This window comes from Peromyscus californicus, unplaced genomic scaffold (genome assembly GCF_007827085.1).
Source record: "Peromyscus californicus insignis strain IS unplaced genomic scaffold, ASM782708v3 Scaffold_7__1_contigs__length_154581171, whole genome shotgun sequence".
Lineage (NCBI taxonomy): Eukaryota > Metazoa > Chordata > Mammalia > Rodentia > Cricetidae > Peromyscus > Peromyscus californicus.
This window is the reverse complement of record NW_026294595.1, coordinates 64,730,725-64,758,338: the sequence shown is the minus strand read 5'-3', so window position 1 is coordinate 64,758,338 and position 27,614 is coordinate 64,730,725. Positions and strand designations below refer to the sequence as shown.

The window sequence follows — 27,614 nt, the reverse complement described above, 5'->3', positions numbered from 1 at the left end:
ATGCATGTGTACTCTCCAAGAATCAGAGCATAATTATCTACCTTAGTCATATGAGCTGATCAAGGAGACTTCCCCCTAGATGTTCAGAGTCCTTACAGAGGATAAATAGGGTAAATACTTATGTTCTCAAGTGATAAACATTAACAAGAGCCATATTAATGCATATTGTAACATGCACCCATTTATAAGACATAATGAAAATGGCACTCTGATTGTTTGGTATTTCATTTCAAACCTATCAATAATTCGAAAGATAATCAACTCTGGTAAGAATATGAAGACATGTCAATCCTTGTAACATATTTTCATAATGCAAATTAATTTAGCCATTATGGAGAAAAGTTTGGAGTTTCCTAAAAAATAAAACACAGACATGCTCGTGATCTAGCAATTATCGCGCTGTGACATATACATTGAAAAACAAATTAGTATGCCCTATTACATAGCAATATTACTATGACAATTGTATCATTGTATTATTATTAACAATCCCAAGATATAGAATCAACCATAAGTTCCATCAAAATGTTCTAATTTGTTTGCCACGGCTGTCAAAAACAGGATGACTAGCCGGGCGGTGGTGGCGCATGCCTTTAAATCCAGCACTCAGGAGGCAGAGCCAGGCGGATCTCTGTGAGTTTGAGGCCAGCCTGGGCTACAGAGTGAGTTCCAGGAAAGGCACAAAGCTACACAGAGAAACCCTGTCTCAAAAAAACCAAGAAAAAAAAAAACAGGATGACTAAAGGAAACCTGGGAATAAAGGGTTTATTTGACTTATACATCATAGTCCATCATTGAGAGAAGCCAAGATAAGAACTGAGAAAAAAAATGGGGAGGAATGCAGCTTCCTGGCTTGGACTTAATTGGTTCTGGATCCAATAAAGTTGACATGCAAGATTTGCATCACTGACAGATGATGGTATAAACAAAGTTTGGCATAAATAGACAATTAAATTATATTGAGCCATAAAATAGAAGGAATTTCTGGCATTTGAAGCAGCATGGACAAAGCTGGGGGATATTATGCTAAGTGAAATGAGCTGGACAGAGACATAGAAAGCACACAATCTCAGTTAACTAAAAATCTAAGATGATTCACAGCAGAGTGGTGGTTTCTAGAACAGTGGGATGGAAAGGCAGGTATCGGTCAGAGGACAAAGGTAGATGAATAACTTGAGATTTATTATACAAATGTTACTGATAGATAATAATAGTAACACATAGCATTTCAAATTTTTCAGAGCACATTTTAAACATAATTACCACAAAATATGTGAGGTGATGAATCAGTTAGCCATTTTAATTTAATCATACCTATCTTGCTTTCTACATATCTATTATCTGTCTTCTATATATCTAAACATTTATCATTTGTCTTTCTTGCCTCTATCATAGCATCATCTAACTCAAAACTATATATAATTTTAATTAATTATAAATGAAAGACCTTTATTAGAATAAAGTGCTGTGGGATGGTCTGTATGTCAAGTGTGTTGCTGATTGGTCAATAAATAAATCACTGATTGGCCAGTGGCCAGGCAGGAAGTTTAGGCAGGACAAGGAGGAGAATACAGCTAGGAAGTGGAAGGCTGAGTCAGAGAGACACTGCTAGCCGCCAGGATGACAAACAGCATGTGAAGATGCCGGTAAGCCACGAGCCATGTGACAAGGTATAGATTAACGGAAATGGATTAATTTAAGCTGTAAGAACAGTTTTCAAGAAACCTGCCACGGCCATACAGTTTGTAACCAATATAGCTGCAATCATAGCATCATCTAACTCAAAACTATATATAATTTTAATTAATTATAAATGAAAGACCTTTATTAGAATAAAGCAAAATGAGATGGAAACTTTCACATGCAGTCTACTCTATTTCATGTGCTAATAAAGGTAGGAGCTTAACTAGCTGTAAAATGCATTAAGAATTTAGCTGGGCAGTGGTGGCACATGCCTTTAATCCCAGCACTTGGGAGGCAGAGCCAGGATCTGTGAGTTCAAGGCCAGCCTGAGCTGCCAAGTGAGTTCCAGGAAAAGGTTCAAAGCTACACAGAGAAACCCTGTCTCGAAAAACAAAAAACAAAAAACAAACAAAAGAAATTCAGAGAATTTACAGTAGATCGGCATTTCAATGCCGTCCATTAGATTGTCTCTGGAATATTAGAAAGTCACCTATCTTGGTCCAGATTCATCATGTGTGCCACAAAATCCATTTTTACAGATGATTTTGATAAAGTGACGCTTGCCTTTGAATTCCCAGAAGGAGTATTTAACACTAATGACGAAATATTCAGGAGTCTGGGGAAAGTCGTTTTGTAATGTGTCCCCTTCCTCTCAATTAAGAAATATAAGACAGATACATTGAATTTTTTTTCTTTAGTTTATCTTATTATATTATGGGAATGCTGAAGATATCTACTTATAATTAAAGGTATAAAGGTATAAACTGGGGAAACACAGTAAAAATAAAACTTGAAAGTCATCTAGTTTCCATATTTGTTTTGTTGCCACTAACAAGAATAGCCCCACAACAATTAAGAAAGTGTCCAAATCTCTTCAAAATACTGATTTTAGTCCCCATGTATATACCAATGATTTCAATACTCATGAGTGTGTTTGCTACATGAGATGGAATTTCTGGATTTTTTTGTGTTTTGTTTGTTTGTTTTGGCAATTCTGTTTCTAAGTTTTAGAAGAAGGTCTGTAGTGTTTTCCATAAAGACTGTACTGGCTACATGGTTTCAACAGTTGCAGTCATGGCATTTGCTCAAAATCTTCACCATCACATGCTATCTTTAGTCTTTTCAATGTTAGTTACCTTTTTAATTTAATTTAATTTTTTTAGAATTATATCCATGAATATTGGAATTACACAATTTCTGGCCCTTCTTCGCATATGGACAAAAATAAAATGATAAATCAAAGAAGAAGTCTCAATAAATATGAATCAAAATTAGTAATTTTGACAAATATACTAAATATGAGATAATAATTTGGGAAACTGCATGTGAATACATAGAAACAGGTGGTGACATTTTCATAAAGTGCTTTAAACACAAATCTATTTAAAATTTAAACTACTTAAAATGAAAATTCTTTAAAAATTATTATATATGCACTATTCCCTTGATAATTAAACTAAATTCATCAAGGATTCAAGATTTTATTTGCCTTTTGGTCTAAATTTTGAAAGCTATTAGTTGAAGAACCCAGGCTCTTGCCAAGAACCCTGCTTGGCCATTCTGTAGACATGACAGCATGTGGAAAAGATCCAACAGGATGTAGGCCCCTGGCTCAGCACCCCCGATCTTGTGCCTAGCTTTAGAAAAACCCCACCAGATGTCCCCAAGAAGTCAAGGTAAAATTTACAAATAACAGGTTCATGATAAAGAAAAAATGTAGTAACCACAGCAACCACTGAAAGAGATAATAATTTTAATGCAGCTGCAAGCTAACCGAGGTACACTAATCCTGAGTCTGTTCCTATGTAGTCTGTAGACCCCAAAATTCCCCCTTGCTTTACCCCTATAAAAATCCTGCCCCATTGCTACTTGGGGTCTCTCCTGTTCTGCTGCTTTGGTGCATCTAATTAACGTGCCCAATCAAAGTACCACCACACCCTAGCCCATTCTAACACAGAATTCCCTTTTTTCTCTTCTTAAAAATTACACCTACTAGGTCATTTGCTGCCATTTTTCTCCTTGAGTCAGAAGGCAGCTACTTTAATTTTTCTTCCTTGCTTAATAAGTGATCTCTCTGTGAAAACAGATGTTTGACTGTGGTTCATGTCAAATCAAGGATCTGGGAGGGACCCCAGTTGTGTGTGTGTGGGGGGGTCTGCTTCACCTACAACAGCTGAAAACCTGGAGTATATTGCACCTGCAGGCAGATCAACAGGTTGAAGGGTCTGCTTTTCAGGTTTCTCAATGTTCTAAACCTCTTCTTGGCAGTTGGGGTGGCTTCTGTTTCTTCCAGGCAGCAGGACTTGTCTCAGTATTTACAGCCTGCCTTATCTACCAGTAATTCTTAGCAGTTTCTATTGTTTACTCTTGAGAAAGAGGGTCTAGAAAATTTGGTCAGTTTCAGGAACTTCCTGAAGCTATTTTGTATTGTTTACTTTCTGTTTTAAGTTACTTCTGTGCAGGATGGACCATCTCTGAAGAAACTGTTATGTAACTGGAGTTTTCCTGCCTGGCCCACAGTCAGGACAAACTCTCTCACCTGCCAGTCCCACAGCCACTCAGTCCCGACCAAGTAAACACAGAGACTTATATTGGTTACAAACTGTATGGCCGTGGCAGGTTTCTTGAAAACTGTTCTTACAGCTTAAATTAATCCATTTCCATTAATCTATACCTTAACACATGGCTCGTGGCTTACCGGCATCTTCACATGCTGTTTCTCATCATGGCGGCTGGCAGTGTCTCTCTGACTCAGCCTTCCACTTCCCAGCTCTATTCTCCTCCTTGTCCCGCCTACACTTCCTGCCTAGCCAATGGCCAATCAGTGTTTTATTTATTGACTAATTAGCAACACATTTGCCATACAGAACATCCCACAGCACTGTTATACAACATAAACATCACCACTTACTGGAGAACGCAAATGAAAATGACAAGGAGACACTATTTCAACCCAATTACAAATACTTCTATCAACGCTAAAGTTTACACATACAATATTAAAGATTATAAAGGCTGGTGAGGATATAGAAAGAGTTCAACCATTGTAACATATTAAAGGAATGGATTTTAATATTGCCATTACAAAGAACTATTTGAAGATTAAGAAAAAAAAAGTTGCAGAAAATCTCTTGACCCAGCAATTACACCACTGAGTACACATACACATGAAAGGACATCACTATATCTAAGGAGATATAAACATGCCTATGGTTATTGTATCTTTATTAACAACAAGCAAGGTATGTAACCAACTGAAGTTGCCATCAAAAGCTAATTTTACAAGAAAATTGTAGACAATGAAGTGCTATATATCCATAAAATAGAAGGAAATTCTGTCATTTGCAGTGGGGACAAAGACAGAGGGGGAATTATGTTGAATGAAATAAACTTGATATAAGACAGATACCGTGTGGTCTCAGGTATACTTGAACTGTAAAACTGGAAATCAGAGAAATAGTAGATTCATAGTTTCTAATGGTCAGGGAGTAGTGAGTAGACATGGGTAAAAGCACAAAGTTAGACACACAGAGTGACTTCAGATCTATTGCACAGAGCTGTGATGCTAGATCACACAGTAATATATCATATATTTAAAAATTGTTAGAATACATTTTTCATCTATCATCTTTCATTGTCTATTTGCCAATGCATATACCTAATTATCATCTTTCTTATCTCTATCATAATTTTACATTTTACCTCATAACCATGTATAATTTTAATTACTCATAAAAACCATGTATTTGAATAAAGCAAGGTGTTAATGGAAAATTCATGTAAACTTTATTTCACATATTGATAAAAGTAGATGATTAAAAATTAATTTTGAAGTGAAATGAGAGTTCAGACAATTTCCAGTAGATATGCATTAGAATGAACATTACAAATTAAGTAAACTTTTCTGAAATTCATCACAGATATTCTGATATCTACCTTCACATAGGAACTTGACAAATGATTATTTCCTTTTGCCTTCCCAGGAGGAGTATTTAGCATTAATCATGTAAAACATAGGTGTCTGGGGAAAGTCATTTTCTAATGTGTCCCCTTACTTTCAATTAAGAAATATGAGCCAGATATTCTGAAGAAGTTCTTCTTTGATTTGTCTCCTTAGATTTCGGGAAAAAATGATAGTGAAAGGATCGGTATCAGCTCAGGACCACCAAGATCGAGTTCTCAGCACATAGGAGATTTATTTGCCCCAGAGGGACAGATGGCAGAGAATATGAGACAAAGACAGGATAGAGAAGCCTAGAGAGAAGGGGAAGGGAACACAGAAAAGGGGGCAGGAATGTTTGTCACAGAGTGAGGGACAAAGGACTGACTCTTGATCAAGAGGAGACAGGGCGTGGCCCATAGGAAAATGGCAGTTTATGAAGTTAAAAGGGGAAACCCTGTGTTAGGATGAGGTGTTTAATTTTAATTGAGCATGCTAATTATGTGAGCTAAAAGCAGCTTTTGATTGCTGGACTTCAATACTTCAATAGCTGAACTTTGGCAGTCAACTTCAGGAGGAAATGGCAAAGTATGGAAGTAGACCTTGGAGGCTAGACTTAGGAATATAATCTAATGGTGTTTTTTTTTCTTTTATAATTTAATTTAATTTTACATATCAACCACGGATTCCCCTGTCCTCCCTCATCCGACCCCCCTTCCCCCCCCCCCGCCCTCCCCTAAACCTACCCCCCATTCCCATCTTCTCCAGGGAAAGGACTCCCCTGGGGATTCAGCTCAGCCTGTTAGATTCAGTGGAGGCAGGTCCAGTCCCCTCCTCCCTTCACCTAGGCTGAGCAAAGTGTCCCTTCATTGGCCCCAGGCTCCAAACAACCAGCTCATGCACTAAGGACAGGTCCTCGTCCCACTGCCTGGGGGCCTCCCAAACAGTTCAAGCTAATCAGCTGTCTCACTTATGCAGAGGGCCTGATCCAGTTGGGGGCTCCTCAGCTATTGGTTCATAGTTGATATGTTTTTCCACTAGTTTGGCTATTTGTCCCTATGCTTATTCCAGTCTTGGTCTCAACAACACTCGCTCATACAATCCTTCCTCTTTCTCGCCAACTGGACTCCCTGAGCTCCACCTGGGGCCTGGCCATGGATCTCTGCATCTGCTTTCATCAGTAATTGGATGAGAGTTCTACCAGGACAGTTAGGGTGTATGGCCATCTGATCACCAGAGTAGGTCAGTTCGGGCTTTCTCTTGACCATTGCCAGTAGTCTATTATGGAGTTATCTTTGTGGATTTCTGGGGACCTCTCTAGTACTTTGCTTCTTCCTATTCCCATGGGGTCTTCATAATGATGTTTTAGCAAGGCAGAGGAAATAGAGGAGAAGGGCAAGACCTGCCAGAGGCTGTAGTTCTCATGACTGTGATTGCCACTGAACACATTTTCATTCATTTTTTACACAGTGGTATGTCTTCTTTGGAACAACATGCATTTAATTTGTTAGTATATTTAATTTTTATTTTTGCAAATTGATATCTAAGTAAGAAATTTGAATATATTTATCATATACCTTTTTTATTTTTTACATATATACTTTGCAAAATGTCTAATTCAGGATTAAAATGTTCATCTTCTTGAACATTTATCTTCCTTTAGGCTAGTGATATTTCAAATCTTTTCTTCTAACATTTTAAAATGTGTAGTACATATAGTATAGAGACAGAATAGTACAGGTCTCTGTGAATTTGGTATTTTATCAAATCAAGACTTGGTCTCACCAGCCCCACCCATGTCTATGTACTCAGAGCCTTTTCTTCTAAAAGAAACAAACAAACAAACAGCAAAACACTAAAAAGGTTGGTATTGAACAGTAGTCATTTCTATAAAACTCAAAATACCTGAATGCTCAAAATGCTCTTATTTGATCGCCAAAAATACTGTCTGGAGGAAGAGGTAATCAAATAGATTTAACAATAACTAATTTGATACAAGGTGCAAAAACATATGAAGTAGGATTTCAGCTGATTATGACAAAGCTAATACCTGGAAGAATCCAAGGGTCTTCCAGAGGTCAAGCTGAGGCTCAAGGAGTCTTGGTGATATTGGCTTTTGATTATTAAATGTTTCCTGCTATGAATTTCTTATGTGCTATTGTAGCTTTCCCATCATTTATTGGGTACCATGTCCTCTCTACTAAAGGAATATTTAGATAAACTTCTGTGCAGTAACGCAGCCAAAATCCCTAATTTAAGCCTTTCTGTAATTATTGTCATTAGCAGAGACCACCCAGGACCAGCCCTGAATGGACAAACTTATCTTATTAGAGATATCTTTGTACTTACTCTGTAAGAACAGACTGAAGCATCCAGATTATCTGTTTGAGAAGGCCTGGTGGGTGTGCAATTAAGCTTAACTTTCTCCTTTCCAAAGTCTTATCTCTAGTTTTAGATCTACCCTTAACAATGAACTCAGAACTAAAGGGTTCCTACTTACAGGTACATCTAGCTGTGCGGGAGTTGCTTAGCCAAGTTGCCTAGGAACTGAGCACAGCACACTTCCCCCTGCCCTGCCAGAAACTGTGGGAGCAGAGATAGCTTGGAGAGATAAGAGCCAAAGGGATAAAAGGCAGTTTTATTTTCAGAGCAAGGGCTAGATGGAGAAAGGAGAATGGAAGAACTAGATGGGGAAGAACATTGAAGGGCTAGAAGAGCGTACTAGAGGAATGAGATGGAAAATGAGGAAGAGCCAGATGGGGAAGAACAAGATAAGAAAGAAGGAGATGGGAGAGGCGCTAAGATGGGAAGAACTAGATGGATGAGAACCTAGATGGGGCAGAACTAAGATGGAGGAATTAAGATAGCACATAGAGGGGTCAGCAGATGAATGCTGAGAGAAACTGGGCAAGAAAGGAGCTAGGCATGAGAGCAGAATAGAAGCTGTGTAGAGAGAGAAATGACTCAGAAGAATAAAATCAATGAACTAAAGAGTTCTGTGTCCTTAGATTCTTTTCCTGAAAATAATTCGCACTATTCATAGCTTCTGTTCTGGGCCCCTGGGAGGAAGATTATTAAGGCTGGACCATAATATTTTCCAAAACTAATCCATAGAATTTGTCTATTTTTCTATATTATAATTTTAAATTTGGCATCCTCTTCTGGTTTTCAGCTACTGGTGAGAGAACCAGCACTCACATGAATATACATACATGAATACATACAAGCACACTCTAAAATTATTTTAAAAAGAAAGATAACTAATGACATTGGGATATGTGACATACAGAGGACAACATTGAAGGATGGGTAGTGGGTTATCATGATTTGAGTGTGCAAGACTGGAACTGGGAATCTGATCTTAAAGATGAAGATGGAGAGAAAAAAATGATATTTCTAAATCCTACTCATATCCTCCCTAACAGGCATATGCCCAAATCCCCCAACTGCCATGATTTGGAAACTAACAGTTAACATTCTTCTCCTTCTCTAGGCAATTGTAAGTTATGGTTACTATCTTAAGACCTCTTAGTGGACAATAAATCATTGCCATGGGCATGCAAAATGAAGTCACTCTTCCTTAAACCCTGTGGCCATCAATTGTGTGGTAGAATATATTTTATACCTCTCCCAAGGCTCTAGGCTGAGGGCAGTCATCAGGTAAGACCACATCTTTCTCCCCCACATAACAGTTGGCTTTCTTCAATCCAGTCTTTCTCTTTTTACTTTCTTAAAATTCCCAGTTTAGGTTTAAAGAAGTCTCAAATAGAGACAAGGAACTTGTTATACAGAGAGGATTAGAAAGAGTTAAAACCCAAGTTTTGTCTTATGTTCCTTAATGAATTTAAAATAACACAATAGAAGAGATGAGCATTTGTAATGGTTAATAAACATGTCTCCATATGCAGCAGAACTTATCTTTCATTGCAATTGGTAGTTTCAGGTCAGAAGGATTTACCCTACATTATCTGAGGAAACTATCATGGCCTTCTCTGAGAGCATGCTACTACATTCCAATGCTAATTCTCCATAGGGTTCACTTCTACCACCTTGATTAGCTTCTATACCTATGTCTAGATTTCTCTGCTTCAAAATGTGACCTGTGAGCTGGTATACTACATTCCAAAGGCCTATATGATTATTCTAATTTATACAGAAATGTGTGTATTGATGAAGACACAATGACAAGTTGTAGCAGATTAGCTTTATTGATGCACACACAATAGTTTAATATCCATCATTAAATGTTGCAGCTCAGGCATTGACAGATGGCTTTATCAAAGTGTGTGTCAGCAACATGACCAAAAGTGTGTCCACAGTGAGTAAAAATATATAAACAACTTACACACATGAATATAAAAACCACTTAAAGAAATAGCAAATGAGAGAGGTGGGTGGGAGAATTTTGAGAATCAAGAAGAAGTAAGGGGGAAATGAGGTAACAATATTTTGCTTTCTTAAAAATGAAAAATGAATCTATGTGTGGGTAAGATGGCTCAGTATGTAAAGGTGCTTGCTTGGCAAGCCTGGTAATTGATGTCTGATCTTCGGAACTGACACAAAGGTGGAAGGAGAGAAACAGCTCAGAAGCCAGAGGACTTCCACAAAAGGGACAGTGAATGTGTGTCCACCAATGTGTTTATATTCACAGACACACACACACACACACACACACACACACACACACACACAAACAAACAACAAATACAACTGAAAGAGCAGAAAAATTCAAAACATAAGAAAGGAAGGATTCACACTCAGGGAGATTAGAATATTGGGTTGATTTATTTTTTAAGTCCTACACTTAACCATGGGAGAGACTAGGACATAATTTTGATAAAACCAGTGAAAAAATTGTGAATGAGAAGAGAGATGCCCCAAATTATTTTCTAATCATTGTCCTCTTCAGGCAGACCCTATGGTGGGAAAAAGAGAGTCTCTGAATGGGAAAATATCTATGCTAAGTTACTAATAAAATTATGAGATGGCAAAGGCTCACTAGTCAGGACTTAGCTTCCCAAGGCATTATTTGTGTAGTTACATAATGAACAACATTGAAAGGAGAAGCCAGATTTTTCTGACCTAAAAAACTTTATAAACATAGCTCATTGGAACAAGTTTTTCTGGAAGAAAGCAAATACAGACAATTGGTACTTGGTATAAGTTAGAGGCAAGGTGTGTGTGTGTGTGTGTGTGTGTGTGTGTGTGTGTGTGTGTCTGTGTGTGTGTGTGTGTGTCTGTGTGTGTGTGTGTGTGTGTGTGTCTGTGTGTGTGTGCGCGTATTTGTATGTTGTTTGAGTCATGTGTCTGTTGTGACAATTAAGCATCCTGAGTTAGGTGTTTCCCTTTTGTGGCACTCCTTGCTGCTTCCCTCAGTTCAACACACATTTAGCAGTGACTTGTTTCTTTATTGTTTAAGTAAGTCTTCCATATTGAGGTCACCCAAACTGCCCATTCCTTTCTTTCTCCACTCCATCTGAAGCTGCATGATTGTTGGTTTATTTGTCGTCTGATTGAATTTTTCTACTAAGCAATCTCTTAATGGCATTTTTCATCTGACTATTTCTTAAGGTGTAGATTAATGGGTTTAGCATGGGAGTTATCACAGTATAAAAAAGAGCAACTGCTTTATCAATGGGTAATGTAGCTGCAGGTCTCATGTACACAAATATGCATGGTACAAAAAATAAAACCACCACTGTAATATGAGAAATACAGGTAGAGAGGGCTTTGTGCCTCCCTTCTGCACTGTTGGTCCTTAGGGAGCACAGGATGACCATGTAGGAGATAAGCAGAAGGAGGAAGTTTAACAGACAGATGAAGCCACTGTTGGCAGCAACAAAGAGCCCTAGAGTGTGAGTATCAACACAGGCTAGATCAAGTAAAGGGTTCAGATCACACATAAAGTGATCTATGACATTAGGGCCACAGAAGGGTAGTCCAATAATGAAAAGAATTTGTATACCTCCATGAAGAAAGCCTCCAACCCATGACACTCCCACAAGTAAATTACAGAGTCGTCGGTTCATGATGGTTGCATAGTGCAGGGGTTTACAGATGGCTACATAGCGGTCATAGGCCATGACAGTAAGCAAAATGACCTCAACACCTCCAAAGAAATGTTCCCCAAAAACTTGGATCATGCATCCATTGAATTGGATGGACTTCCTTTCATGGAGTAAATCAACCAGCAGCTTAGGAGTATTGACAGAGGAGTAGCAGGCATCGATGAAGGAGAGGTAGGCCAGAAAATAGTACATAGGGGAACCCAACAGTTGGCTGTTTGTAATGGTGATCAGAATGAGCAAATTTCCTACCACAGAGAAGGTATAGATGACCAAAAACACAGCAAATATGATTTTCTGCATGTGTGGGTTCTGTGTGAGTCCCAGAAGAACAAATTCAGTCACGTTGTTCCTGTATTCCATCTAGTTCATGAGACAGTTAATCATATTTCCTGGGGGAATTGACACATCCTCATATTTATTTAATTTCTATATTCTGATAATTGATGTCTACAGTCTGTTAATTAATGAAATATAACCAGATTTTCTTTCAATATTGCAGAAAGATTTCTAAGTACCTGTGACTACTTAAGACTATAGAGTTGCCCCCTCAGTGAAGATAGCTGGAAAGTTTATGAATATGAGCACCGTTTATAAATACACTTAGCACCCTTAAGTGTGCTGAATGTTTGGGATTACTTATAGTCTAAAAGGAGTTCAGATTATACTCCTAGAGGCAGTTAACCTCACAAAGGATAGTGGGGTGTATAGTAGTTGAGTATAGTAGCCATTAAGTAAAGGTAAATTTTCTGCACTTTATTCATAGGAAATGGACAGCCAGAAAAGTTAAATCATGATTGGTGTGAGAAGGTATTAGTGAATTTGAGTAAGAAAGAACCTTGGGCACTAACATCATAAACTGAGTCTTGGCCTTGGCTTAAACACACTGGCATTCACTAGTTAGTAATAGCTAGAAAAGCTAATAGCAGTAGAAGCTGGAGAAGGATTCCTAGTAATAGAATAGTAATAGTAGCATTTTAAAAACTGTAAATATATATGTTTTCAACTAAGTCCAAATTCCATTTGTTATATGTAATTATATAGACAATAAAAATCAACAAAATAGAATGGAAATTGATGTAAAAAGTTCATGGGAGATGGTGCTGAGGGTACAGTGAGAGAACACATGAGTTACTATAAAAGAATCCGTAAAATTTAAGTCCGTGAGATGATTCTGAAACAGTTCAGCAAGACTGTGTTGCTGCACTGACTTACTTACAGGACTGCTTTTAGAACTTGAAATAGCCTGTGTTGTGATTATTCTTTTATCAATTTAGAGAAAAGTACTACTATCCAGGTATAAGAACAAAAACATGAAATGAGATCACTAAACATTGGCTGTCAGCTAAGGGTTCTTTTAAACACTTGCTGGTTCAGTTCTTTATATACACCAAAAAGACATCATCACTTTTCTAAAAATTTTCATAATTCCTTCTATGAAATATGATAACAGAGAAATTATGTTTCCTGCCTCAGATAGGCATAAAAATTGGCAATATTAATTACAGTACTTTGCTTCTTTTAGTTATTTTTCCCAAATTTTCTCCCAAATTTTAAAGTATTATACACTTCAAATAATTGAACTAGATAACCCATATTATAATGTTAAATATATATTGGTCTACAAACTACCTTTAATATGACTTTATGATTTACTTACTTGTATACCATTTCAAAATAATTTCATTTGATGCAGTTTTATAGACAGGCCAGATCATAGGCTGATACATAATGATGTATTTGATGTTTCACTAAATAAGCCAGTGAGTGTTGCTATATTCTTGGAAGGACTCCTTTTTCTTAGCCCATCTTTATATCACCCTTCCCATATATCAATATATAGTAGAGGTTGCAAAACTCTTTGGAGCACAGTGGAAATTTGTTACAGCAGTGACCAAGCACATCAATTCAAAAATAGTAGGAACCAAATGAGTTCTGGTTCTTCTTGTCACTCACCTTGGGTTCATTTCCTGTTACTTCAAATACCTGCTTCATCATCTGTCTATAAAATGAAAATAAGAATGGTATTGCCTAATTTACTATGAGAATTGGCTAAAACGAGGAAGCATGCATCATGCATTTAGGAACAAATATAAGACTACAATTTTTTTAAAGCATGAATACAGTTACCAGATAATTCTAATTGATAACTTGGGCAGCAATATGGAGACGCATTTAACCTTCTAATTGCTTAGGAGGAATACTTTTCAATACTTTCAAAGAAGCTACAGAGACTTGTAACATCCATAACACACAACCCCAAAATTTATTATTTGTGTTTGGATTTGGAATCATGAGATTATATTTACTCACTTAATATTCATATTTAGGACTTCCAATGTGTGGTCAAGCTAAACTGTGCTCAATTTCATGATTATCCTTAATTGCTGAAAGAGGTATTGAAGGGTAAAACAGTGATAGGTGGATCTAATCTGCCTATTGGACTTTCTGTTTCACATCATCTGACATTAAGTAAATGCAGAATACTTACCAAAGATAGGATGAGGAATAAATACTCTGTGTCTTTATTCGAAAAATCTTGAAAAAAACAAACTCCTGTGTACAAAAAGTCACATTATCAACTAATCGTCAGCAGTGTTGAAGTATATACCTCAGCAGATCTAGCTCTCAGTGTGGGCTCTGAGTCTTCAGAAGAGACCTAGGAGGGAGGACTTTCAATATGAAATCTTGATATCTAAACAACATGTGTTAAATAGTGTCTCAATAGAAAAACCCTTCCCTCTTTCCTAAAATGTAAAGATGTTTCACTGACAAATGGGGTTTTGATCTAGAATGGTTTCTTTCAATACACTATGTAGAGATGATCTTTGATTTCTGATTCTGGTCATTCATTCTGAAAGGCATGGGCTGATAAGGTTGCAGAAAAGTCTCCATAGGATCCACTCTACTAGTGGTGACTTTTGCTATGGATATGTGATGTGCAATGAGACAACATTTCTATCCTGCATTACAAGGGTATTTAAAGAAGTTTCCATGATTTCAGCGATCTTGTTATTGTGATTTTTCTCCCAGGAATTAATTATCTTCTTTGATGGAAAGGCTCTGTCTTAGAATCCAGTGTACTGGAAAACGTGTGACTCATTTACTCTTCAACAGAGAATAGAATTCCCCAAACATGGAAAGACAGCATGTAGTAGATTCCTTTCTCTAACAATGGTTAAGAATACTGAATACCATGTAAGAAACAGTGTCTTCATTCTAACATGAACAATAGGAATGCAGCTTCTCTTATGATATCGGACATAGAGAATATTTGTATTCTTATCAATGTGACACTATTTCAAAAAACTTACTGAATTCCTAAACCAATGAAGGCAAAAAATTAACAGCTATTTTAAAGTAATAACTTCAAAAACTTTTCCTCCCACATTTCTGAGTGCTTTTGGTATTTGCAGAATCTCTACAATTCTCTGTGTTAAACTCAGCTCCATGTTATACTTATAAATGGGGCTAGTTTGCAGAGTCCCATCCCAAACAAAACAAAACAACCACAAAGAATGGATTTTAAACTTATTACTTTGTATTATTAGTTATTCAACATTTAATCATCCATTAAGCTGATTAATATTAAATTACTATAATCATTAATTTTTAATACATGGCCTCATGTAACTTAGGCTGGTCTTGTACTCCCTATGAAGCAGAGCATTAGCTGAACTCCTGATCTGCCTACTCCTACTTCCCAAGTGCAGGATCTTTTCCTGCTTCTTTTCATTAATCCAATTAGGTCTTTGACAACTTAGTACATCTATATAAAACATGGTGGTTACTCTGATGTCTTTGTTATGAACCTAGCTGTTAATTACTGAGCCATCTCTCCAGCTCCATTATGACCACTCTTACCAATACTCTCTTGTATCTGTTTCCTAACCCATGTTAAACCCAACTTTCCTAGTAATCTCTTTTCCTCCTCTTCTTCCTCCTCCTCCTCCCCCCTTCCTCCTCCTCTTTCTCCTCTTCTTCTTCTTGTGACCCATTGAGTTTAACCAGGGCCATCTGAGTGGCCAAGGGAACAGAAATATCCATTAAGATCTGATAGTGTCTCTTGTGGGTACACAACTGAAAGCAATAAGTTTTCCACCCTCGGCACTCATCAATAGTTTACACATCCCCAGGTAGGTTGGGGATACATGAGCCTCTTATCACACTGTGACTTACTTGACATGGCCTGTCTTGTTCAGATCTGGTGCAGATAACCACAGATATTCTGAATTTATGATTGTTATGGGTATGCCAACACCCCAAATAACACTTCACAGTCGTTCTCCCTATCTTATGGCTCTGACACTCTTTAGGCTAAGGAGTTGTATGAATGTACTGTTTAGGGCTGAGCAATCGACCGTCACTGATTTCTAGTACCTTCAGTAGCCATAAGACTCTAAATTCACTACTATTCAATGAAAAGAAAACCTTGTCTTATTTTGGCTGAGAAAAACATTTGTTTATGCCTATAAACATAGAGATTTAGAATCACTTTGATTCTCCTTGAGTTTAGCGACAATGCTAAGCTTTTTCCCTATAGCTTATGATCCCATTGGCCATGTTTTTTGGGATTTTTGTTTTGTTTTGTTTTTCCAATAGGATTTACAGTACCAGACATGAATTATTTCTTTTGAGTAGGTTTCAAATCTAACCAGAATTCAGTTGGTTGTCCCCACAGTAGTCATGCCACGATTGTAGAAGCAGGCATACCATACAAGGTACACAGCTGTATGAAAGCATAAATTTCTCTGCCCCACTAGCTTGAATAACACCAGTCAGGAAGGAGGGAGCTTTCAGTTCAGTCCAAGCTTGATTTCGCTATGTCCTACAACCAAGGTGTTTGGTATCTTCAGCAGTTAGGTCTTATCAGCTGGTTCTGCTGTACCTCCAAGAACAATAGAAATAGCCTATGTTGTTTTGGGGGCTTCTCGGGACTTCCTGGTCAACAATTTACAGGGAATTGTCATTTGATGACTTAGGATTTCTCTAATTGGCATCAGCCACCTATGCATTCCGCTTCCATTCAAACTTATTTTTAAAAAATATTTTAATTAATTTCTAGAGTAATATGTTTCCATATGTCTTCTTCTTACATCTCAGTTTAAGTTAACACTTCACCTCTACCTATCACCTGTTTCTTCTACATATTCCCTGTTCAAATCTCATCACAGCCGAATTTCTCTAACAGCACTCTCATTCTGAATCATTTCTACTATCTTTCCTTGTTCAGGACTCTTCCCGCACTCTGTGGCTCTTTTTTATTTTTTTTAAAGATCCTTGGTTGTCTCTACAGACACTCCATATTAAACACAAAATTAATTCACAGCTGTAATCTTTGTGTGAGAGAAAATATTTGCCTTTTTTCAGGCCATGGATTACTTTTGTTCATATAGTTTCCAATTCCAGACTTTTTACTGCAAATTTCATAGCTTCATTTTTCTTTAGTAATGGATAAAATTCCCTTGTGCCCATCTACCTCATTTACCTATTCATTAGCTACTCATTAGCTGATGGGCATCTATTCTAATTCTAATTTCTAACTTTTTTGAAGAGAGCATCAATGAACATAAATGTGTATGTATCTCTACCATAGAATACAAAATCCTTTGAGTATATGCCCAGGAGTGGTGTATCTTGTACATACAGAACAACTACTTATAGCTTTCTAGGCAGCTAATTTCAATAGTGGCTGCATAAGTTTACATCTCCTCTAGGGGAAAAAAAAGTGCATAAAGGCTTCCCCATTCCACACCAGCATTTGTTGTCATTTATATTCTTGACATAAAGGCCATTCTTACTAGAGTGAGATGAAATCTCAAAATAGAATTTATTTGGCATTTCTCTGATGCCTATGGATTTTGCAAATTTCTAAAAGAAAGTATTGATTATTCTTTTGTGAACATTCTGTTAATTTCATAGATTATTTTTGAAACATTTTTAAGATTTGAGTTTATAATTTAATTATAAATATTACTGTCTTTCTTTTCTTTCTTACTTCAAGGCCTCTCATATAATCATCCCCCATTTTTCTACAAAAATGTGGCCTCTTATATCACTTATTGTTATTTCATGCATGTATGCATATATATATTTCTAAATATAGTATGGTCAACCCATATAATGTTAGTTTACATGTATGTTCTCAAAACTCACCATTTGTTTATATATGTAACATTTGGTATATATAAGTGAATGTATGGATGTATGGTATATATATTTATTTTCTTATTCAATGGGTTATCTCTTATTATTTTTTAGTATGTTTTGGTGCCCAATTGTTTTTAAGTCAACTTCTTATTAATATACTCTTGAACTCCAGACTTAAAAGTATTCCATCCAAATGCACTGAGACTAGACATCTTCAGTAGAAGACTTAGTCTTTTCTATATTTTATAAGGTATTTGTGTTGGCTTATGTTTTCTATTCTTTTTCCCTAGTTAGTTATTGTTTGATTATCTCTGGATGTTGGTGTTTCTTACTGGAACACAGACAATTCACATCTAGTCTCAGATAATAATCAGGACTTCATTTTTCACTTTTATTGCACCTTTGCATTCTCCCATGATTGCTTAGTTTTAGTTATAAATCAAAGTTGCAGATCCAGGTACTTTGATCATGTCCTAAGAAATTTAAGGATTTTCTTATTTCCATGGTTCTTGAGGATAAAATGAGCTGTTAATAACATCTCATCAAGCTCTTTGCTGGGAATATTCATGACCAAGTAGGCTGAGTGGGTACACCTACCTAAATGAGGCTGTTGTCATTATAATATGTGTTTAGCTTTACCTTTCTCCTACTAGGACTGACTTTCTCAGTCTCTTGGTGTATTACAATGGGTTTATTAGAATGGCTTACAGGCTGTGGTCCAGATAGCCCAAAATTGGCTGTTTACCAATGGAAGGCCCAAGAATCCAGTATTTTCTCAGTCCACAAGTTGGGATTTCTCAGGTGGTCTCAGTATATACTAGACTCCCAAAGAAATAGGTGTTAATGCCAGTAAAAGAATGGGCTTGCTAGTAAAAGTGAGAGCAAGCAGGCAGAGAGATAGCAAGATTCCTTCCTCTCTGCCCCTTATATAGGCTGCCACATAAGGTGTAGCCCAGATTAAAGGTAGATTTTTCCCACTTCAAAGATCTGAATTAGATGTGGGTCTCTCACTTCAAATAATTTAACTAAGAAAACAGTACCTCACAGGTGTGCATTTTATTTAATTCTAGATGTGGTCAGTTGACAACCAAAAATAGCCATCATACTTTGATTTTTCAGTTATGAGCTAAATTTAGCCATCTCCGTAAGGGGCACTCTGTTTTCTTTTCTTTTCTTTTTTTCTCCTGTAGATGCTCATATTTCTCACATAGGTTTTCTTTTCTGGTTTGAAGTATGCAATATAAAAAATTGTTTAACTCTTTTAATTATAATAAGAATGAAAAACACCAAAAAAAAAAAAAACCCTTATAAGCACAGTAAAGTACCATATGCTTAAATAATGTTAGGAAGTTTAGTAGTTTTTACTAAGTGATATAATACTTTCCAGAATCAGGCAGGAAATGTGGCTATATAGGTATTTAGTAATCTAATTACATGAGGATATGCTTATCAAGTCTTATTAGTGCCAGGTTCTTATTTAGGGAATAGAATGTTTTCACTGTCTTGCAAGTGGAAATTAATGAAAGAATACTTTTAAGATGCAAAAACTGAAGATGTGAGGGATAATATCTACATATTGATATCTCAGACAAAAGAAGGTGTATTGAACTAAAAAAAGCAAGTAAAAAGAAGGAAAATAGAAGTAAATTAATTTTAAAACCAGCAAGAGGAAGCATCCATGAATGTGTGGGTAATGAGCTGTGTGTAAATATGTGAGAATGGCATATGAGTGCAAAAATAGCATCATGTGTACTACTGTAATTTTATTTACTACTCTGTGTGTGTGTGTATGTGTGTGTGTGTGTGTGTGTGTGTGTGTGTGTGTGTGTGTGTGTGTGTGTGTGTGTGTGTATTCTGCATTTTGAGACAGAGCTTTACTATGTGTCCTGGCTGGAGTAGAACTAAGGTGGTTGACAAAGTGGGCTTAAAATTCACAATAATTTCCTTGTCTCAGCCTCCTGAGTAATGGATGGTTGCAGACATGTGTCACTATGACAGACTTCAGTTTCTAGTTTTATATCCAGGCTTTAGCATAAGTAGAAAAACATTTATTAAAGCAACTGAATCATAGGAAATAATTATTCATAAAAACGTGCAGATTCAGTTGCACATATCATGCAAGCTGCTTCTGATAGGGGAAAAAGTAATCCCACATGTTAAAGACGACAAGGACAATAGTTTAGATGCTGTGGAATTTTCCACTTTAAGCATTAGACTAATGCTAGTGAGTACGTATTAACGCCAAGTACTATGCATGTCTTCTGAATTTCCACTGGGTATAATTAAACATTGAGGAAGAATTTTCAAACATTTATAATAATACCAATATTTAGGGTAATACTGATAAGGATAATATTAATATTGTAAAGTCATTCCCAGCACAGTGATGCAGTGAGATGAAAAGTAATCCAGCATTTATTAAATATGTCATATACACATCACATATCAGCAGCTTCTGTCTGGAAAGAAAATTTCTGGGGAATAAAGAAAAATTCACAGGACTTTATCAACATCAACAAAAACAATGGAGCATTTATGTCATAGATCTAACTGGATAAGAGAAATCTTTAATATGTAACCACTTGGTAGTGTTGGCTTTACCTCGACAGCTGTAACTACAGCCCAGGCCTGTTGGGAAAAGTGCCCTGAGACTGTTTCCCCTTGGGTTTCCCCATCTCTCAGCTTCAAGTGTTTCAGGCAATGAATAAAAGCTACATTGGATTAAAGATTCATGGGAGAGAGAGGTGCTTCCCACATCTATTTTGCTGCTGTTGTTGTTGTTTCATTTAAAGGTCACAGAAAAAAAAAAAAAAGGAACCACTTTAAAAGACAGATAGTATCCCAGAAAAATTTGGACCCTGTCAGAAGAAGTAAGTACTGTGTGTGTGTGTGTGTGTGTGTGTGTGTGTGTGTGTGTGTGTGTGTGTGTGTGTATAGCTATGATTATAATAAATAATTTTATACATATGGCTTATATGCATAAAATTTGGTATTAATAAATTCCACCAATAAATTCAATTCCTGATGGATTTTTGCTCATAGTTATTTTTAAAAATAAGACATTTTAAAAGTTATATGGCAGTTGTAGAGAAAATTAGCTTGACAGCCAAGGTTTTAAGTCGTTTTCTGTATGTATGATCTTCAGAAATATGTAAGTAATGTTGAGAAACCAATCCCGTTTGCCCACGTGCAGCTCGTCTTGGTCTTTGTCTGTTTAGGAAAGAGGTAGAAATACAATGTGCAGGGCTCACCAGGTATGATGAAGACAAAATAAGTGATGAAAGCTAATAATACACTGTTCAAAGCATAATTAATGCTAAATAGCAAACATGTAAACCCTTCTTTTTCTCTAATTGCGCATGTCCTTGAGATTATCTATTGTTACTTTACAGTTTTTCCTAATAAGGTCAGCTTATTAAATGCAGCAGAAAAACAATAGAACATTCTACCTGACAGTTAACACTAGTGACATATTCTCACGTTCTTAGCACTTTATTTAAATCTCACAAGTTACACTTCAATGCTGTCCCTCCATTCTATTTTTTTTCCAGTCAAGATGCAGTGGACAGAGGTTTGTAAGCAATATGTATCAGAGGACTTTGCATTTTAAAAAATTAAATTGTAGACTTTTAGGAAATATGGTTTAAATAAAAGTTATGTTACTTAATATGGTAAAATTATTATAAATCTGATTATAAAAGTTTCTCTGTATGTGAGAAAGATAGAGAAAGAAAAGGGGAGAGTGGGGGGAGACAGAAAGAGGAGAAGCAGAGAAGGGGGGAGGTGTAGAGCAAGAGAGAAAGACAGAAGGGCAGAGGAGCAGAGGAGAAAAGGGGGAGAGGGAAAGTGGGGGAAGAGAGGAGAACAGGGGAGAGAGATAGAAAAAAGAGAGGGGGAGAGATTAATCTCATATAATAGGAATAGATAGATAAAAGAGAGAGCAGCGTGCATGTGACATGACAGTCATCAAGGGACTGTTCTAGGTAGAGGAAAGAGACCAGCTAGATGGGGTGAGATGGTAGCAGGATGGAGGAAGGAGAAGAAGAGGAGGATGGGAAAAGCCTACATATCAAAAGGCTGTTAATGGAACACCAGCATTTTTTTCCGTTTCCTGAAGTTGGATGCAACGGGCTATCCACGTCATGCTTCTGACTCCATAGTTAGAGTCAATCTTACTGCTATAACTTCTCTGCCTTGATAAAGTGTATCCTCGAAGCTGGACCCCAAATAAGCATACCCCTCTCTCCCTCCTGAAGGCCTTCCCTCCCATCCTTCCTTCCTTCCTTTGGTTCATTCTTCTCTTCTTCCCTCCATTATTCCTTCCCTCCCTCATTCTCTTTCTTCCTTCTTTGTTTCCTTAAAAATCAAATTAAAGAGAGAACAAAAGGGGCTTTGGGATAGAGTAGAACCTTGGGATGGGTCGGGATAATGGTGCATCTTGACAGGACATCTAGACACTCTTATTTGGAGCATGTCTGTCCATACAGATCTGCATTTGATTGGACAATGTGATCATCACAAGCTCTGAATCTTCATGTTAAAGGAGTTTTATAATCACTTCAGTGTCTAGGAAACATTTTGAACTATTAAGATTTGTGCTTTCTACCTCTTTCATTATCTAGTTTATTCACATTTCTTTGGCTCTTCAATCCACAGACTTCTCCATATATTATGAACCTGGAACCAATTTACACAAAGTCATTATTTTCTTTTGTATACTTGATAGTTGTTTAATGTGAAGTCAATCAATCTCATTGTGGAAAAACACAAAATCCAGAGCATTACATCTTATAAACAATTGAAGCAGCAGGCATGGAGTAATAGATTTGCTCAGTTGTAGAAAAATAAATTCACTGCATCTCAGCTTTACACCCTTGTGGCAAGCTTCTGCCCTTACTGCTCCTACTGATAACTCAGATTCTTTTAAATCTGTAGTCTACAAGAAATAAAGTATTTTGTTGCTGAGGACATTTAAAAACATTGAAATGCTTTTAAAACATGAGATAATCAACTTATTCCCTCTGTGTTCCAAGATGTCAACATCACCATGGCTATAACATTCTCAGTATGTAATTAAAAAAGAAGGACATGTCACATGGAAATGAACATGTCTCTGGAGTGACTATAACATGTTAGCTCTAAAATGTACCTTAAGATTTTTAGATAAATATAAAAATTGATCTTTCAATTTAAATGCCAGACATATAGTTACCTCAAATTCTTTATTCCTAGACTCTCTGTGTCTTGACCTTTGTTGAAATTATCACAGGAGAAGCATTGAAATTCTTGTCAACTAATTCAGGCTGTTTCACTGGTGTGATTAAGAACATGAACCTTTCAGAAAATGATTTTCAATTCTATGTGATGTATGAAATGCTAACTGTGATTTGGGTATAGTATAGATAAATCATATGTGACATACAGAAAAAAGAATTCCCAAATATTTTATATTTACTAAATGCCAGACAAAATATAAATCTTTTTTATTCACAAGGAAGGAAAATGAGTGGAATTCTCCTTGTTATTGGACAATACTACAGTGGCATTAACAGAATGAAATCTGGAAAAATATACAGAATTTAGACCTGCTTCATATTTAAGGATTTTTACAACTTACTTCCACCTGCCATTTCTATATTTCTTCACATGTAAAATGTTTATTAGAACAGAACCAAACTGGTTATATATGAGTTAAATATGTATAAGATATGTAAAAAATTTCTAGGCTTAGAATAATTAGTAATAATATTTAGTTAATCATTGGGAGTATTATTATACATTTTTACCTTAAGGGATTAAACAATGGTTATAAAAAATCTAATATGATGGTTGCTATTCAATGTATAAATCTCTATAAAACTGAAAAATCTATCAAAGTTGTATCATTCATTTTGTTTACATTCAGAGGAACTAAGTTTTAGCTGTGTGTTGTTCACTCCCCTTAGACTACATGGAGAATCATAAAAATGTCACAGAGTTTGTCTTTATGGGCCTTTGGGAAAATAGACAAATAGAGCTGCTGTTCTTTCTCTTGTTCCTGCTTTGTTACCTGGCTGTCTTAATGGGGAACTCTGTCATCCTACTCACCATCACTTACAGCAGCTTAATGGAGCAACCAATGTACTATTTTCTTTGTCACCTTTCTCTCATGGACCTCTGCTACACCTCCACCGTGGTGCCCAGGCTCATCAGGGACTTCGCTGCAGCAAGATAAAACATTTCCTATAATGAATGCATGACCCAACTCTTCACTGCCCACTTGCTGGCAGGTGTAGAAATCTTCATCCTGGTGTCCATGGCCTTGGATCGTTATGTTGCCATTGTCAAACCCCTGCACTATATGACAATCATGAACAGGAAGAGATGTGATATGTTGATTGTCATGGCCTGGGCAGTGGGATTCTGGCACTCTATTGCTTTACTTCTCATGGTGCTCAGTCTGCCTTTCTGTGGTCCCAATCACATTAATCACTACCTGTGTGATGTCAAGCCTCTTTTGAAGCTTGTGTGTAAAGATATTCATGTTGTTAGTATTTTAGTAATTGCCAACTCTGGGATGGTGGTGGTTGCCATTTTCCTTGTACTGCTTGCTTCTTACATACTCATCCTGTATAATCTGAAAAGGAGATCATCTGCAGCGAGACGTAAGGCTCTCTCAACCTGTAGTTCTCATGTAATGGTGGTAGTTTTATTTTTTGTGCCCTGTATTTATACCTATGTTCTCCCTGCAGGAAGTGAGAATAAGGATAAGGAAATTTCTGTGTTTTACACTGTGATTGCCCCCATGCTAAATCCCCTCATCTACACTCTGAGAAACACTGAGATGAAAAGCGCCATGCACAAGGTTTGGTCTCGAATGTCACATTCAGAGTTGAAATAAATGAAGCATTCTTGTGATTCTGGTCCTGTGTTCCCAGGTCAGCTACCATTTGGAAGATCACAGAAAGCACAAGTTATATATATGTTTTGGGGGATGGGGTTATGAGTCAAAGCAGCAACTTATGGCTATGCACACTCTACATAGCACAAATTAGTCCAGAAGTGGTCAGGTGGATGTGAAGACTGCAAGAACAGCCTTGGTTTGGTAGAGTATATGTTTAGGATGGGAAAGCCCTAGGTTCCATTCTCTGCCACACCTCCCCACCCCCCAACACACTAAAAATGAAGCACCCCTTTAGCCACTTCTATTCTCTGTCTCAAATATTACATAAAACCCTGTTTTTGATATTAATTTAATCCAACCTTCTCACTTACTTGATTTTATTCTTATTATATTTAATTTTTTTCTATTGCCATGTACTTATTATACATTATACTGGACTGCTTAAAGGCACTTTCATATATGTATATAATATATATATATATATATATATATATATATATATATATATATATATACGTTGACCACATTAAGCTTCCATAATTCCATCTTTTTCATTGATTACCCTTCTAAAGTCTATTTGACTCTAAAGCTCTAACCTCATACCTCACTATGCTGGCATAATAATGGTGTTATGAAACCTGCTTTGGGATTTGGGGAGGTCAGGGCGCATACTGCCTTTGTAACTCTTCCTGTCTATGCCTTACTAGTTTGCAATAGTCATGAGAGTGTATTCCTACCATGCATGTGTAATGATATAATATTTCAGCTGGAAGATCTCAGTTAATGAATTAAAGTCATAAGAGGGCAAGGTTTAGGAGACACTTTCATGATGTGTGCTTTTATTTTCACATTCGCTTCTTTCTTCCTGTGATGTCCTGTGTATGAATGCACACCAATATTTCTCCCAGATCCAGTGCATTTTTCCTTCATCCCCTCAGCCTAGCTTGCTCTGATTACTGTGGTTTAGAGTCCATGCCATATATATATAATCACACACATGCTCTTACCTTTTCAGGAAGATTCTGGATACCAGTTAACAAGCCAAAAACCCTCCAATTCCTCTACATTTTTCCAAATAATCCAGTATTTGAGAGCATTGCTTCTTAAAAACTAGATCTTCACAATTTAATTCACCCAGGCTATGAATATAATACATATGGTGGTATTTTATTTGTACTGAAATGTGATTTTAATTGTATGTTAATAAATAAAGTTGCCCGGGGGTCAGAGCTATTAGAGCCATAGCAAGAGCGTGGTGGTGGTGGTGCATGCCTTTAATCCCAGCTCTTGGTAGACAGAACTAGGTAGATCTCTGTGTGTTCAAGGATACAGCCAGCATTGGAGACACACGCCTTTAATCTCAATCCCAACCATAGAAGACCTGGAAGTTTTTACAGACAGGCAGTGACAAGGCATGGGTTTAGAACCAATGAGAAGGCAGAACCAAAAGTCTTTATAAAGACAAACACACAGGAAGTAGCTCCCTTTTGGCTGAAGCAGGAAGGGTAAGGCTCTTAGTTCTGACCTCTTGGCTTTCTTCTCTGAATCGTCTCTGTGTTTCTTATTTAATAAGACGGTTAGTTACATCTACAAATACACATATGTTCACATAAAATAAATATAATTTTGACATTATTTTTGTTAGAAATAACTCATAAAAATTAAGGGATAAATAAACACACCAAGTGACACTCAAAGACCTTTTGATTTTTATGTTTGTGTTCATTGAAGTGTATAACTGAGTTATAACCTCAACTTTTTTTGTATTTTATATCATTATATTTACTGTGCTTCCAATTCTATGTTATAAACTGATGTCACCTAAAGTCATATATTATGAGGACCAATATTTTGAAAAAGGAAATCAATCAGCAGATGTCTCCACTTATCTAAAAAAAGAGAATGGAGTCCAGCCTTTTCACAGTTCCTCGTAATATATCACATGTTTATTTTCTCCATTACACAGATATTGCTGATCCACTTATACTTTCTCCCATGTGTTATATAGTGTTGCCATTATGCATTCTCCCTCCCAGCTCAGTGTTTTAATTCCCTTTGTTTAGCTATTTCCCTCTACTCATGCATTAGTCTTAATTTGATCAGAATTTCCAGATTTATTCTGTACACAGTTCTTTGATTGAACTTTTACTGGCTTAGCATCATGTAGGAATTGGGAAGGGGAGAATCTCAGAGTCATCATAGTTTGTCTGTGGTGTCAAGAACTCCTTTATGTTTATCTCAAAATGTGCACACATCTAAATCATTGCTTCACCCATGCACTTGTTCAAAAGACTAGCATATTAAGTGAAATATTTTATCCTTTCAAAAGAAAATTATCTCTATCATTATTTATGCATGTGCTTTTTTTAATTACTTGATGCTATATGATATCTTTCCTTGGAACAGTGGGATTTTCAGTGATAAAGCAGAGTGTGTAGAAGTATGCTGTACACACATGTGTGAGCATGATGAGTCCATGCATACTTTTCCTACTTGGGATATTTGATGGTTTAGAGGATGAGTCAAAAGAAGTGTCTGTACCATCAGAAGACTGCTATTCATCAAAACATACCACAAGAAGAAACACATAGTATGTTTTATTTTCTTTTTTAGGATATTCAATTTTGGGATAAATATGATGTTATAATATTAGATTGAAAATTATATTGAACTGGGATTAATTTACTACTTTTCTGTGTTCTTTCTAAAATTCTCTTTGTGATAAATTCATTTAGCAATGTTTATTTATTTCTTTATAATGATAGCACCAACAATCCATGGAAGTTTTGTTTAGTCTCTTTCCTTACTGAGAATGCAAGCCAATCATTTTTCTATATCACCACAGGAATATATATTTATGACCTTGTGGGGCGTTTACCCACCACTCCCATAG

General features: G+C 36.6%; 1 protein-coding gene and 1 pseudogene across 1 annotated transcript; one reads left to right on the top strand and one right to left on the bottom strand.

Annotated features, from left to right (window-relative positions):
* Nucleotides 1-11,121: 11,121 nt before the first annotated feature.
* On the bottom strand, nucleotides 11,122-12,051 carry LOC128101545 (olfactory receptor 4C46-like). Its single transcript, XM_052724788.1, has one exon. The coding sequence runs from the start codon at nucleotides 12,049-12,051 to the stop codon at nucleotides 11,122-11,124; it is 930 nt and encodes a 309-aa protein (XP_052580748.1).
* Nucleotides 12,052-23,788: 11,737 nt separating this feature from the next.
* LOC128100438 (olfactory receptor 4P4-like) lies at nucleotides 23,789-24,735 on the top strand (annotated as a pseudogene).
* The last annotated feature ends 2,879 nt before the right edge of the window (nucleotides 24,736-27,614 follow it).

Bases quoted from the DNA above. Each gene is read 5' to 3' on its own strand.
- LOC128101545 (XM_052724788.1), bottom strand. From the start codon at position 12,051: ATGGAATACAGGAACAACGTGACTGAATTTGTTCTTCTGGGACTCACA.